Raw genomic sequence first — 16926 nt, forward strand, 5'->3', positions numbered from 1 at the left:
TGTGTTCTCGAGCCACGTTATTTCATTAACCATCGAGATAACCTCCGAAGATTGTTCACAGTCCAATGACCCGATATACACATAAACATTAATATATAACGACCTCGTGCAATCGGATCTTATTAGATCTGTTTTATTTCTAGGTCTGTTTCATTCCATGTAATAAATTAAAAAAACAATTATTATTTTTACTGAGAGAATGATTCTTTGTGGGTCGTATTAGTAAACGAAATTGTTCACTTTGATGCCACTTTCATTGTTGACATTCTATTCCTTTTAATAGATGAACACGACTTATACATGCGTAACCAATCTCCAGCTAATGGGTTAAATCAATGGTCACATGAATACGGATTAAATGAGGTCGAATTATATTCTTGCATGCAAGCGAATAATTCATCAGCGATGTTTCTTAGTTCATTTTTACAAAATTGAACTAAACTAGCTGATGAAAGCGAATTATTATTTCATTATTTCACTTTCACTGATTAATGATTAAAAAAATCATACGTGTTTTATGTTTCGAATCTTATGTCTCTTCGGCAAAGGTTTTAAAGGCATGTACGGCAAGCAAACTTTTACGATTGAATTACACATGTATATGCTTCATTGACTGTACCGATACGGTTACCGTGCAACTTGGCTTCGTTCTGAAATTTGATTTAATTGTATCAAAGAACTTGAACTGTCGTTCAAGCTGATGGAATAGTTGATAGTTTATCATTGGAATAACTGACATGCGCGGCGGCGGACTACAACCCGACCAAAAGCATAAAATAGGCAAAGCTAGATCACCAATGTGTCTTTAACACAGCCAGTAAATCCTGCACTCGGAAACGGGCTTCAGCTGGTCCCTTAACAAAAATTCGACATCAAATGGCTTGGAGCAATACTAAACGTAACGCCTATAATGCACACCGTATATGGGCACTATATCGTATATCACTACTGATTAAAATATCCAAAAAAAATCACATAAAAAAAATCTAGACAAAACCTGGGACTATATAGTATAATTGTCCCAGACAAAAAAAAAATAGAATGTAATGCATGAAGAGCCAAAGGGGCGGATCCAGCCATTTTAAAAAGGGGGGGTCCCAACCCAGGACAAAAAGGGGGGTGTTCCAACTCGATATTTCCCCCATTCAAATACATTGGTCGGCCAAAAAAGGGGTTCAACCCCCGGACCCCCCCCCCCCCAAACTGAATTCGCAAATTAGCCACTATTTGGTCAGTCAATGTTTCAAACTGGTCCCAGTTGTCTTTAAAATTGGTGCAACTTGTTTTTCAAGAATCCTGGTCCGTGTCATCCTGGTCCGAGTTAACCAGATTCCATATATAACAAGTAACCAGTATTTTTTTTGTACGTAAACCAGTATTTAACTTCAGAACTTACCTCCCTTAGTAAAGCCTCTTTTTCGATACCATAAATTCGGTAAGCACGTTGTACTCGACAAGTAGAATATTTTTATTAAATATAACATTCTGGCAGTAAGATAACTCGAAATAAAGTTTATAGTTATAAATATACACATCATGAAAGAAAAACGAATTCAAATTCACGTCATGTTGCTCTCATATCGACACATTTTAGAAGGGAGTGGACTTCCCCCTTTTCTTGCGAACAATAACTTGACAATAATTCCATTTGCTTAAATGGTTAACTGTTCAAAAAGACAATTCCCTTAGTTATGTTTGTTTCAAATCAGGTAATGCTCTGCATTTTTTTGTAATCGACTAGTCACTTCAATAATAATGATCGTCACCATGTGGCGGAAACATAATGGCCGCTTTTTCATGTAGATCCATACCACCATTTGAGATACAGCCCCCCAAATGATGAACTAACTCTCGTACGAGGTATTTCAAAGTGTAGCGATTTCTTTCAGACATGCAAGTGTTGAAAACTTGCATTTTCGAAGACTATTTGCGGACCATAGAGCTACGGATTTTTCCTATTTCAAAACGTTCGGAATTGCGACCCAGGTTCAGGTCGCACTTATTTCTCAAAAATATATTGTTTATAATCCATGCAAAACTTGTCAATATATATATGGTTCGTTTCGTTAGATATTTTTCTAGGATATGACGTACCTATTTATGTTTGAATATTCATTTCCTTAACACTATTATCTAATTATTTCCATTTGTATACATTCTCCGCCTATTTTGTTCGGCCATATTGAATCTGGTCGTGACGTCATATTTTGCTCTCCACTTTGAGACCCAATTTAGCCATCAAATTTTCAATGAAGGCTAAAAAAAAATGCATATATAAAAATTCTTACCTTTTATGTGTTTGTTTTGTGCAAAATATTTCCAATTAATCCCTACAGAAATAATAATATAAGTAACAATTCCATCCGAGGCGGGAACATGTCGACTGCATTTTTTAAAACGTTTGTCTGATTTCTTTTTAGGAGATTATAAAATAATTTTTACACCAAACTCGGTAAAATCCGAATTTCCGGAACCATTGTTTTACATTATCCGGAAATTCAGGTTGGTCAAAATGTACCGAGTTTGGTTCAAAAATATATTTTATACACCTAAAATGAAGCATCTTGAGGAAAAATCAGTTTTTATAAAGCAGTAAATTCCCTCTCGAAGTCCAATTGAATATATGAGTTTGGCGTTATGACGTCGAAGTAAGGCGTCAAAGAAAAAAATTATAATAGCCTTTCAAGACGTCATAATTATTTGGACTAGGGTGATCTCAGGTGCTCCAAAAAGTAGGCAGATCAGATCATCCTGCTCCACATGTGGCACCTATCCTGTTGCTTAATGTGATAACAAATCCGGTAAATAGTCTAATTCAGTAGGTCACATTCATGAAAGGGAAGGGGATTGTAGTTACGACGTAAGGAACATATCCAATATCATTTGTGAAATGGTTATTTCAAGATATGAATAACCTTTGTTACTCAATTTGTGTTCAATATCATACCTGCTATGTATACATTGACTAGTCGCAGATCTACGTATATATTGCCTACTGAACAGAAAGCTATCCAAGCCGCTAAATAAATCTAAATAGCCTAGCTTAGTAACATACCATTCAACACGTAAAGATAGCCAAGACAATATTGAATGCAACCTGTTACCTAGAGTATTTACAAAATGTATCTTCCTCCTTTAAAGCGTACTCATGCATTTGCATCCAAACTGTTACATTTGTAAACACAGGCACTTTTAAAATTGTTCATAAAGGTTATTTAAGATACTTGCTTACATACAGAATGCAGACTAATCCATTACCATTTAAACGAAATTAAATATTTAATATTTCAACCAATTATCCAGATTTCACAATTTATATATTCTGCAGACTATCAACTCCTGTCCAAGAATAAACTAACAGTTCAAACATTATCAAACAAAATCTAAAATTTGTAAGTCACTCTTGGTCCAAAGTATTTTAACACTCCAGTCAGTTGTTGACTTTTTGCTTTACTGTTTCAGACATTTTCTCTTGTAATGCCCGTCATGTAAATAGAAGTTCTTTCAATCATAATTTAATTTACAATAATTGTGCAAGTTTAAAGTGGAAGAAGTATTCTCAAATAGTGAAATAATTCAGGTGTGCAATTCTTTGCTAATGGTACTGGTACATTATTTAAGGTTCATCATTACAAACGGACAAATATGGCCGTATTTACATGTCAAAAACTACTCTGAGTACAGACTTACCTGTGCAGTTGAAAAAGTTTTAATGCCTGGCATCCACTAGATATATTAAAGTTAAGTACATTTTGTGTTTCAGAAAGATAAAATCTCTTATGGATTTTGATGGGCATTTTTTTCCTTCATGCATAATGTGTGAAATTTAACTTAGTTGTGGTATAACTTTGAAATGCTCCCTCAAGTAAAAAAAACAGTTCGTATTGTTATGATTATCCTTAAATAAAATGGACAAGAGGTATCTTCACAACTATAGGTGAGTTAATGAGTTAATCTGAGTCAGTGTGTGGACAGTATCAAAGTAAATCAGGTTTTTGTTTATTTTTATATGTTCTACAGAAAGGAAAAAAATTGCCCATCAAAAACCAAGAAAGAATCTTACTTAAACACAAAATGCATTTAACTTTTATAAATCTAGTTGATGCTAGGCCTTAAAACTTTCCAAACAGCACAGGTAAGTCTGTTCTCAGAGTAGTTTTTGGAAAATGACGCAGTCATTGTTCCATTACTGCCGACCTGAACTTCATTACATTTCTCTGCCTACCGCGCTTGGTTTCGTATTTACTATTTTCCATACAAACTGGAATCTGCTTGTGTTATCATTATGCATGATCATTGTGTAGTTACCAGCCAGGAACCAGTTTACACTCGGTTTCATATTTACTAACTGGTTTCTGTTTGTATTCCATTACACTCGAACAAAGTGTTGTAGTTTGACGGGAACCAGTTTAGAATTTGTAAACTACAAAACGTAATCGGTTATTGTTCATTCCGTTTTGGTGTTTCATACCGACTTAAATGGTTTGAATAAGCTTAAGACCCTTCAAACATTAATGTGATAGGTATATTAAAGACTGTTTTACAAAAGGATGGAACTGTTTTACTTTCAAAGTCGTACTATAGTGATATCTGTCATGTACGGATTTCCACTCTCACCGGTTATTTTCTTCTTTTACACATGCTTTTGAAACTTCCTGTTTAAACATCGCAAGTTTCAAAATTGTTATTTGAGTGAATTAAACTTATTTTTACAATCATGAAGCGTTCCAGAATCATTTTCAAGCAGTTTCTTCTTCTCTTTGACGATGGAAAATATGTTTTCTCAAGAAAATACCGCAAACGATCGCAGAGGAATTGAAACGTACAAGTCAAGTCGGCACCTGGTTAAATTGGCATATAGTCAAATCGGCACCTATTTGACGTCAATTCGGCATCCAATAATATTTGTTATAATATTTTCTATTCAATTAATTAATAACTGTTACCAAGTACATAGTGAATATGTTGTTGTGTATTTAGGTAAACAAGGAAACCAAAGTGAATATGTTGTTGTGTATAAAGGTAAACAACGAAGCCCTTACCCAACTGTTGTTTTAACAATTAGACAATTATTAAAATAAAATGGAAAACTAGGAGTCCCTTTCAATAAATCAAACTTTCATGCCAAATAATTAGCCAATTTAAGGTGTTTTTTTTTCAGTAAAGTTTAAACAGCATTAAACCAACAATTCTGTAAAATGCTCAACTGGTTAAAATAATGCATAAAAATATCCAATATCTCATGTATTAGTCCAAATAATTATGACGTCTGGCAAGGATATTTTATTTTTTTTCTTGGACGCCTTCCTACAACGTTCGGCGCCCAATTTTAATTCAAATTCAAGTTGAATAATTGGAAAATCATGATTGTTGTTTTAAATTGCTTTGGTGTAAATACTGAATGTATTTATAGCTTGGTATGAGTAAACATTGAAGATTTTAAAGGAAAAACACAAAAGATAATTGTTTTTAACAGCTTGGTCCCTTTGATCTGAAACAACGAAGCAATAAAATATAGGAACCAAAATATAGCAATCCACTATTATAATCAAAACATGATCAAATTTATTCAACACACAGAAAAAAACATAGTCAGAATCTCACTTCATTTTGAAACAAGTCAATGAAACAAAGTTATAGCAATACACTAACCAAAACATGATTAAGAGTTATTCAACACAAAATAAAACGTTGACAAAATACCACTTTATTTAGAAAGGATTATTATTATTTTTAACAATACCCTATCCAAAACATGATTAAGATTTATTCAACACTTTATTTTGAGACAATGACAACAATTATACTTATAAGAAAACACTTGCTTACAGAGATATTAAACACAAAACCAATTAAGATTGGGTGCGAACATGTAGGGTGTGAAAATGAAAGGGGGCGAACATGAGTGGGCGCAAACGTGAATGGGCGCGAACGGACCCGGATTCAGACTATGTACCAGTGAGAAATATACAAGCCTTTCTACGGTATTTATTTGTACAATTCAGGTAGTCTTGACCTATTCATTTGTCTTAAAAAAAAACAGCCAGTCGTCACCTTCACTTCACACACACACATATACAAATATCAATTATATGCTTACGAGACATGTTGCATTGTTAAACTAATTAAGGTATGTGAAAATCAAGACTTGCATAAAAACTATCCCAATATAAGAGACAGTGGCGTCATTTTTCCTCAGAGCTTTCAGCTCTTTGATTGAGGTGAAAATACAGCCATATTTGTCCATTTGTAATGATGAATCTTAAGTGAATAATGGAAGCATATTCAGCCTGAGCCATATTGTAAACTTATAGCCAAAGACATGTTGGAATGATTTTATTTTGAATTTGGCAGAAATCTGTAACATTTAAAATAGAAAATAAATATTTTGTTTTATTTTTTAGACATGGGTATCTCAGTCAAGGACGTTGATCCACATGATTACACAAAGGCACTTGCTGCCTTCCTGAAGAAGTAAGTATTGATTCTTAACTTAGCTGAGACCAGTGCTATAATGTTATTCCTGTTAAATGTATGCTTTGTCACTTAACACATGCTAAAATTTCGATGCTTTAGTGGTTGGAGCTGGCTAGTTGGAAATTGTTTTATTCGATATATATATATATATAATACCGTTTCGATCCCTAACATCACTAGTACTGAAGAGACATTTATTGTCGAAATCTGGATCTGGTGTACTAACTTGCGGTTTTTATCCAACGCAATCATAGGTTTGAACATAGTTGGAAAAGAAACCGAACGCCAGTTCAAGAACAAATTGAAATGATTGTAAAGTCTGTACAAGCTTAATTGCTCTGTGATGTCAAAATTTGCATATAAAATGAGTGCTCAAAGGTTGATACTGTATCAAAGCTAACTTTCCAAAAGATTTTTATTGTTGAAATTTTAAGTACTCTGAGTTTCTTAAGTACTACAAATATCGAAAGAAGGAACAAACAGTTGAACTTGAGTTTCCCTTGATATTGTCCACAAAGGTACACAGTTTAAATCACCCAATAATTGCCAGGTATCTATTATCAATCTATCGCCCATAACAATCAATACAGCTCACTTCAATTATTACTTGTGGGGAAGTTCTCAAACCTTTTTCCCAACTTAGTTTATTTTGGCACCTAATACAGGAATGAAAAAAACGGCACTGCAAAAACCTGTCAAATTTTTAATTTTCTAAAACAAAACATATTTGAAATTTATTTATCTAGGTTATGCTATGCATTAAATCTTTTCCAGATGAACTGGTTTGTCTGTACTCGGAAAACATTTTAAGGTGAAAAATCAGCCATGTTATGCAAAGGGTCCACATGAACCTTATATTCTAAATCTTTTTTAAATCAATACAAAAAACTTTGTTATATCCTTATCTAATATTTTCAGGCAACATATTCGATTAAATAAAAGTTAGAAAAAGTTTTAAGTAGTAACGGGAAAAAAGCAATAATTAGGGCCCCGCCTTCAGGCGGGTCGCCCTATAGTGATCAGTCCGTCCGTATCTAGAGAACCATTATGATTTCATACTTTATACTTAACTTGTTTATTAACCACCACCAGAGGGCGTGTCATGGCCCTATAGTCTGTCCATCCGTCCGTCCGTAGGCGGGTCGCCCTATAGTGATCAGTCTGTCCGTCCGTCCGTAACACTTTAACTTTGTGTCCGCTCCATATCTAGAGAACCATTATGATTTCATACTTTATACTTAACATGTTTATTAACCACCACCAGAGGGCGTGTCATGATGTATGTACAACTTCCTAGGTCAAAGGTCAGGGTAAAAAAACTTTGGTTTCAGTTGACAACCCTGTGTCCTGTGGTGAAGATCGTGTCTGCTCTACATCTTGAGAACCGTTATGATTTCAAAGTTTATACTTGACATGTATATGAACCAACACCAGAGGGTGTGTCATAATTTATGAACGACTGCCTAGGGCAAAGTTCAAGGTCAAAAACTTGGGTTTCAGTTGACAACCCCATGTCCTATGGTAAAGATCGTGTCCGCTCTATATCTTGAGAACCTATATCTTGAGAACCGTTATCATTTCAGAGTTTATACTTGACATGTATATAAACCAACACCAAAGGGTGTTTCATAATTTATGTGCAACTTCCTAGGTCAAAGGTCAAGGTCAAAAACTTTGGTTTCAGTTGACAACCCCATGTCCTATGGTAAAGATTGTGTCCGCTCTATATCTTGAGAACCGTTATCATTTCAAAGTTTATACTTGACATGTTTATAAACCAACACCAAAGGGTGTGTCATAATTTATTTACAACTTCTTAGGTCAAAGGTCAAGGTCAAAAACTGATTTCAGTTGACAAACCCATGTCCTATGGTAAAGATACAATTTTTTAATGCACATTATTCACAGCGGGGCCCACAGAGATGGCTCCCATCTCAATGATATCTAGTTTGGAACTTTAAATAATCTCAAAACAATAAGTTATTTAAACAGTCTTCACACCAACTACAGGCCAACTGGCCCAAGCCTTTTAATAAGCCATTAGGCCTTCAAAGACCATCTCTACAGGTCAATATAATCGAACTAATATATTTGTAAAAGTCTGCTTTGGAACTTAATTTCTGTAGATTCAAAAGTTTATCTTCAGGACTTTAAAAATACTGTATTATTTTAATGCAATGTTGAAAAATATACTTGAATAGAAAAACACAACCAAAATTACATCGATTTGTATTATTAATATACATTAAAACAAAACACTCCATATTTTTTTCCAAATTTACTGTATGTAAAGAAATTATTTTGTATTGCAAGGCTTGGAAGATGGCTATCTTTCTGTTGTATTAAAATGTTTTTTTGATATTTTGAAATGTCTGTAAAGTTTTTATTTATTAACAGATCTGGAAAGATGAAGGTTCCAGATTGGGCTATCATCGTCAAATTAGGCAGATTCAAGGAATTAGCACCTTACGATGAGGACTGGTACTATATCCGTGCAGGTATGGATATTATTTACAACAGCATACTTATAAGTATCACATTAACTTAATTTCTTTTAGCGCAAATAAAAATATATGAGTGGTTCCAGTGATCTGGAAGGTTTTTTTCCCTATGGGCCCAGGGCCCCTCAAAAATAAATTTAATGGGCCATTTTAAAAAATAATGGGCCATGTTGTCAAATGAGTAGGCCATTTAAATGGACTTTTGTAAAAAAAAAAATGTATCAGTATATTTTGGCAAAGAGATGTTTGTACTTACCTTTATGATTTTAAATAAAATCATGGGTATTGTTCCTGTGATTTTGTAATTTCAATTTCAATGAATATACAATAACTTCTTCCACAAGTTAACCGTTAAATTTATTTACAATGTTTAAACTGGTACTGTTGCCGTGTTCATGTTCATGTTTTTTTTTGTACATTAAATTTGGGTCTTGGTCGATACCATACTTATTCCAGACGTTCCGTATCAGAGGACATTTCAGGCATTTCCTTTGCACTTCTTGTATTATTATAACTTCATCACGGTGTGGCAAGAATAACAGTATAGAGTACCATTAATTCATAGAACAAAACAACAAATCGCTGAAGTCATGTTTACAAAATGTCAAAACGAGCCAAAGACCAAAAAATGACAAGGACAGTTAAGCGCCTTTTTTGGAGACAAAAACTATATTCCTAAAAAGTCTTTGGGGTTCTTCAATCGAAATAATAGAAAGCTAAACTAAATGAGATTATTATTAGAGTCAAATCTCGTCTGTACTAGCCAAATTTCACAAATTTAAAGTTGTTTATGAAAAAAATATATCATGAATGATGGTTAAATACGTTTTTCCGGTTCTCAGTTAGATCACATGGTTCTATTATTACATAAGGAAAACACCCGAGACGTTAAACCGCATGGTTCTATTATCATAGGGAAAAACCCGAGACGTCCCAAAAATAAATAGGTTCTCCTATAATTGGAGGAACATTACACAGTTGTGTACACACACATTACGGCACGGAACACGATTGGAAATCCATTTGACGATTTCTTAGCGTTGGGAAACGAAGTGAAAAATATCGTGTGCCACGTGGGCGCTTACATTTGTCACTGTATGCACCATTTCTTGTCAATATGCGCTATAGGCGCAGGGCGCACAACTTTCCCGATCACTGGGATCCAGTAACCCTACCGTCCCTACTTTTTCGGCTTAAAAATAGCCTACCCTTAAGATTTTATTGTCATTTTTCATTAAGCACTGTTAAAGTCGGAATGTTGCCCCCATAGATTCCCCAAAAAAAACCCATAAAATAAAAAATAAATCCCTACCTACCTACCCCAACTTTTTTTCAGATGTAACTGGAATTGCACATACTTTTTTATTTGGACTTACTGATATTATCGCTATTTTGTGCATTTTTCCTTTGATTTTTTTTTGTGATAATTTTTCATATGCTACTCGCTTGAGATGGATTGTTATAGCTAGAAAGTAAGCAGGCACGTGGCGTTAATGAAATTGAAATGAAATTGACAACGTCGTCATAGGTAAAATAGCAATAATCAGATTATCATTGGTCATCTCAACTCTATTGCCTTTCTCGCTTTCGCCGTCCTAGCTCAAGTGAAAAAACAATCTTGTTGAGATAATCAACGATAATCTATAAATCTCTTATTTTAAAAACAGATGGTTAAAAAGTATCAGGTGTTAAAAATTATTCAGGTAGAACTGTTGTAAAGTTAGGCCATAAAAAAGAATAGGTTTGTTTGCCCAAACGCTACCTACCCAGAAAAAGCTGCCTACTCAAATTCTTTTATTGTCCTGATTTGAAGAAGTTTCTTTTAATCAGATAGGCATGAAGACTAATAAACACCCGATGCTTCAATTTCTCTTTTTGAAAAAAAAGAGGGAATGCCTACCTACCTACCCATTGTATCAACCTTTGTGTAGGGTTTGGGCAAACCAAAATATTTTTAATTGTGGCCTTACATAAACCTGTTTTTAATAAACTGATTTTGAATGTTGGAAAAGCTATTGGTTAAAACTCCAGTAGAACAGAGTAACCAGTTGCATGACAAAACATTTATTTACTGATACATGTATAACTTTGGTGTTCATAAATAACATTGACTTAAAGAAGGTACAAAATAGACAAAATGAACAAAACAGGAACATCCATTTGTTACAGGTCTTTTACTGACAATATATCATTGGAATATTTTACTTTAAAATTATATTTACTACAAAGTAGCATGTATATGTTTTGTTATGTTTATATAAGAAATTGTACTTACAAGGAAAGAATATAGAAATTAAAATGACAACACTTTTTTTCTTGTCTATGTAGTTGATCAGATTTAATTAGTTGTTAAAAAATTGTGTACATAAAAAAACTACTCCCAAGTCGAGATGCAATACAAGATGAGATATTTTATTATATAATGTTTTCTTTTTTAGCTTCCATCTGCAGACATTTGTACATTAGGTCTCCATGTGGTGTGGCCAACTTCACCAAGATCTATGGAGGTAAGTTAATTAATGCTTACCATATACAATGGAATAATCCACTGCAGTCTCTATCATTGATATATAATACCATGGCAACAGTATAGGTCTGTGAAAAAGTATTGAGTTTCTAATAAACTTGTATGTATATTAACAAAATATAAATTTTTGCCCTGGTTTGATGATGTAAAAATGGCAAGTTATAGATGTGTATGTTTTATTCAGAACATGAGAAGTGTGATATTAAAGATTTTCAGAATCGACCTTGCACAAACTTTTCCGGGTTGACTTGTAAAGCCTATTTAAATGTCTAGATTCATTAAAAACAAATAGTTCTTACATATGTGAATGAACAACAAGACTTCATAATAAATTGAAACCAAGGCAAATGTGTTGAAATAATTAATGACCCAAATGAACCACAATAAGGGATGAGTGTTTTTGTTTCCCTTTCATTCAAAGTATTAACTGCTAGAGATTTAAAGATTATTATACACTTGCACTTGCTTTGAATTCTTTACTCTTTTGTCCTGATAAATTGCAGTCCGTTCCGGAACTGTTACAGAGTGTATTTTGCATAATTTACATGTAATTGATAATAATTCTTGCAAAAAATTATTTGAAGATAGAAGGAACAATCTATTTGAAAAATTATTCAATTTCTTTTTTTTTTATTTTCTTTTTAGGAAGAAAAAGGAACGGTACCGCTCCTAGCCATTTTTGCAGAAGTTCAACCAGTGTCTCCCGTAAAATTTTACAGTCACTGGAAACACTAAAACTTGTAGAAAAGGACGGAAATAACTCTGGCAGAAAGCTAACTGCTCAAGGCCGAAAAGATTTGGACAGAATTGCAGCCCAAGTGAAAGAAAAGCAATCCAAAATTCCAAAGCTGTTGTAAAAACAGTTGAATATAAAATAAAGGACTGAGAAGTGATATGCTGTTGTCTTGTAATTGTTGAAATGATTGATATGGTCTTTGAATTTAAGATGTTGGTGATTTTATGTATAACCCTTTCCAGAAATTCGTTTATGGAATCAAAAATATTGCTCTAAAATTATAATTTGAAGTTGGTAACTGTAAATTCAGAAATTATACCAAATATTTGTTATTGCAATTTTTGAAGAAAGAACAAAAATGGCAATTTAGTTATTGCAATTTTTGGAAAAGCTATATATAGATAAGTGTATTTGATATCAGAATGGGAGTTCTTATCATTGTGATACTCAAGAGTTACATTATTCGTATTGATAAAAACCTTGCAACAATTTCTGAATTTACGGTATCTCTGACTCCAGATCTCTTTTTTGGATGTAGAATTGCCACACTCAGACTTTAATGAAACTCAAAAGAGAGTTGATGAGTAGTAGTTATAGATCGTTGTCAATTTAAGATAAATTTTGGTAAATGTAGTTTAGAAGAATATGAATGGTATTTTGTTGTCCAACATACTCGTTATGAAACTAGATTATAAAGCTGGAAGTTTTTGTTTATTAGGGTAACCCATTGTTTCAAAAAAAAAATTGTGCTGTTTTTCTACACTTATAGAATTATTATAAGTATTTTTTCCCAACAAGGGAAAGATTCTGTATTTTAATTATGATAATTTTAGATCGAGATTTAAACTGTTGGAAGTGAGTTACTGGAAAGTCCTATACATTACTCCCTTTTATAACAGAACTATGTTACAAGCCCAGAAGAATGGTCACAGTTCTTTTGATTTAGCTCATCAGTCACTTGCTCTTGTTTGTTCTTACAGAAAAGGAACTAATATATAACTGTACACTTCTTCATGCTTGGAAGAAGATGTTCTCTTATTTAGTATATAGTTTTATAATGACAAGTTTCAAATCAAGTTTGAATTTTGTGCTGGGCTGAAGATTGATCAGAGTTATAGCCCTTGCACCTCTAAATGAAACTTGTACTCAAAACACAGATCAAGTTTGTATTTTTGTGTTTTCACTTTTAAGCGGTCTAGAATTATGCCCTTTTACAAATGGAGAAATTTCTGGATTTTGTTGCTTCCGTTCTCTAACTTAAAGGGGTACTAGCTACTACATGTAGATATATAAAAAATCAAAAGTATGATTTCTTTGTTCAATCATTAATGAAAGTGAAATAGTGAAAAAATAATTTGCTTTTATCAGCTAAAATGGTTCACTAATAATTTTGTCAAATTAAATAATTTAATTAACTGATTTGATCCACACAAAATTATTCTTTTAAAAGTAAAAACGACCATCAACATAAATTTTTAATCTATATTACAAAATTTAACAGACCTATAAAAATCCTATTGCACGAGTTGCTTAATCTATTTATATCTATGTTTATGTTTGCATCGCTTACATGCTCATAGAAGGTCAACTTGATAATTAAAAGATAGCGTCTTGGCTAAAATTCACACGAAACAAAGCTTTTATTGAGACCATGTCCTGTAAAATGTTTAATTTATACTTTTGATAGCTTGGAAAAATGTTTTGCATTGTTAAAATATGAGAATTTGAGTCAAATCAGTGAACACGAATTTGGCAGCTTGTGCCCTTTAAGTTTGCATCAAGCAAATGTTGCGATACACATACACAATGCTTATTATCAGAAAATTCAGGTTATGTTCTGATTTGGGTAGCGTCACTTTTACAGTTCTTGAAAATGTTCCTTTATAGCATTATATGCAAGTGGGGGCATCATTTATGTCCCATAGACACATTCCCAAATTTTGTTTCTGCTTTCTAACTTTAGTTTGCCTCAACCAAATGTTATGAATCTTATACACAATGCTTACTACCACAAAATTCAGATAAAGTACAATTTTGGGTAGCATCACTTTCATTGTTCTTCAGATGAACTTCACTCCTATGTGCAAAAAGGGGGGGGGGCATCATCTGTGTTCCATGAAAATATTCCCCATTTATTTTGTTATGCTTTCATTAAGATGTTGACTTGATATTTTTTATTTAGTTTGACCACAAAAAGTTATGGATCTAGTTTGAATTTTGTTCTGGTCTGATGTTTTTAGGTAAAGATTGCATGAAATGCAATCAAAACCATATGGGAATGACGATATCTAAATCTTCCAAGGCTTATCACTACCTTTTTGATATACCAAATTATAGTGCATTGATCATAACATTCTATACATCCTATCCATGAACATTTCCAAAAAATTATAATACTAAAAGTATATGCTCAGATATTCAAGGCACAAAATGATGTTACACTTGTCAAGATAATTACATAACTTTTGCAAGGTGTAGGATCTAATATCTGTGCTAAAAATTCTAAATAATGTCATTGTTAAACTCATCTTTAAAAATTGGTGGTTGCTCGAGTCTTTAGTACAAATATCTTGCTCAAAGTTTTATTACTGCAAGGCCAGGGGTACACTTTCTGGCCCATACTTTCAATCCCCCTGGTGTCTGATGAAAGGTTTGTAGCTGTGGCCTTTACAATGTTATTGAACTATGACATTACTAGAGTGGTGGACCTGGTGGTAATGTCCAGCTTGAGCTAATTATTATATATAATCTAGTGTTGTCAACGGTTAACCGTTTGAATGACCGAATACCCAAAACGCTAACCGGTTAACCCGCCTTTTTTAAAATTTTGATAGATTTGATATAAATTTGTATTGAAATCATTAAATAGTTATGTTTTCTATAAAAATTGTCATCATGCTAATTAATTTCTCAGATCAATTGTCCAGTATATTGTTATTGTTAATCCAAAATAATAAAATTAATTAGAACTTGGCTCTCAGCCTGGGGAAAGATCTTGAGAAAACATAATAAGTTTACATGTTTTTTAGCTCACCTGGCCCGAAGGGCCAAGTGAGCTTTTCCCATCACTTAGCGTCCGGCGTCCAGCATCGTCGTCGTCCGTCGTCGTTAACTTTTACAAAAATCTTCTCCTCTGAAACTGCTGGGCCAAATTAAACCAAACTTGGCCACAATCATCATTAGGGTATCTAGTTTTATAAATGTGTGGCGTGACCCCGCCAACCAACCAAGATGGCCGCCATGGCTAAAAATAGAACATGGGGGTAAAATGCAGTTTTTGGCTTATAACTCAAAAACAAAAGCATTTAGAGCAAATCTGACATGGGGTAAAATTGTTTATCTGGTCAAGATCTATCTGCCCTGAAATTTCCAGATGAATCAGACAACCCGTTGTTGGGTTGCTGCCCCTGAATATGTAATTTTAAGGAAATTTTGCTGTTTTTGGTTATTATCTTGAATATTATTATAGATAAAGATAAACTGTAATCAGCAATAATGTTCAGCAAAGTAAGATTTACAAATAAGTCAACATGACCGAAATGGTCAGTTGACCCCTTTAGGAGTTATTGCCCTTTATAGTCAATTTTTAACCATTTTTCGTAAATCTTAGTAATCTCTTACAAAAATCTTCTCCTCTGAAACTACATGGCCAAATTTATCCAAACTTGGCCACAATCATCTTTGGGGTATCTAGTTTAAAAAAGTGTGGTGTGACCAGGCCAACCAACCAAGATGGCCGCCATGGCTAAAAATAGAACATAGGGGTGAAATGTAGATTTTGGCTTATAACTCTGAAACCAAAGCATTTAGAGCAAATCTGACATTGGGTAAAATTGTTCATCAAGTGAAAATCTATCAGCCCTGAAACTTTCAAATGAATAGGACAACCGGTTATTTGGTTGCTGCCCCGAAAAAAGTAATTTGAAGGAAATTTTGCAGATTTTGGTTATTATCTTGAATATTATTATAGAAAGAGATAAACTGTGAACAGCAATAATGTTCAGCAAAGTAAGATCTACAAATAAGTCAACATGACCCAAAATTATCAGTTGACCCCTTAAGGAGGTATTGCCCTTTATAGTCCATTTTGACCAATTTTTCGTAAATTTTTGTAATCTTTTACAACAATCTTCTCCTCTGAAACTCCTGGCTGAAACTCCTGGGCCAAATTTAACCAAACTTGGCCACAATCATTATTGGGGTATTTAGTTTAAAAATTGTGTGGCGTGACCCGTCCAACCAACCAAGATGGCTGCCATGGCTAAAAATAGAACATAGAGGGGAAATGTAGATTTTGGCTTATATCTCTGACACCAAAGCATTTAGAGCAAATCTGACTAGGTAAAATTGTTTATCAGGTCAAGATCTATCTATCTATCTGAATCAGACAACCTGTTGTTGGGTTGCTGCCCCTGAATATGTAATTTTAAGGAAATTTTGCAGATTTTGGTTATTATCTTGAATATTATTATAGATAGAGATAAACTGTAAACAGCAATAATGTTCAGCAAAGTAAGATTTACAAATAAGTCAACATGACCGAAATGGTCAATTGACCCCCTAAGGAGTTATTGTCCTTTATAGTCAATTTTCAACAATTTTTATAAAATTTGTAAATTTTTACTCACATTTTCCACTGAAACTACTGGGCCAAGTTCATTATAGATCGAGATAATTGTAAGCAG

At 33.4% G+C, this 16926-nt stretch overlaps 1 protein-coding gene across 1 annotated transcript; it reads left to right on the forward strand.

Moving 5' to 3' along the window:
- Window positions 1-6333: 6333 nt before the first annotated feature.
- LOC143078915 (small ribosomal subunit protein eS19-like) lies at window positions 6334-12398 on the forward strand. The gene is made up of 4 exons (XM_076253973.1): window positions 6334-6474; window positions 8875-8975; window positions 11417-11485; window positions 12151-12398. Exons 1-4 carry the CDS (start codon window positions 6407-6409, stop codon window positions 12360-12362), a joined length of 450 nt encoding a protein of 149 aa, XP_076110088.1. The 5' UTR covers window positions 6334-6406; the 3' UTR covers window positions 12363-12398.
- The last annotated feature ends 4528 nt before the right edge of the window (window positions 12399-16926 follow it).

Source organism: Mytilus galloprovincialis, chromosome 6 (assembly GCF_965363235.1).
Source record: "Mytilus galloprovincialis chromosome 6, xbMytGall1.hap1.1, whole genome shotgun sequence".
In the NCBI taxonomy this organism is placed as follows: Eukaryota; Metazoa; Mollusca; class Bivalvia; order Mytilida; family Mytilidae; genus Mytilus; species Mytilus galloprovincialis.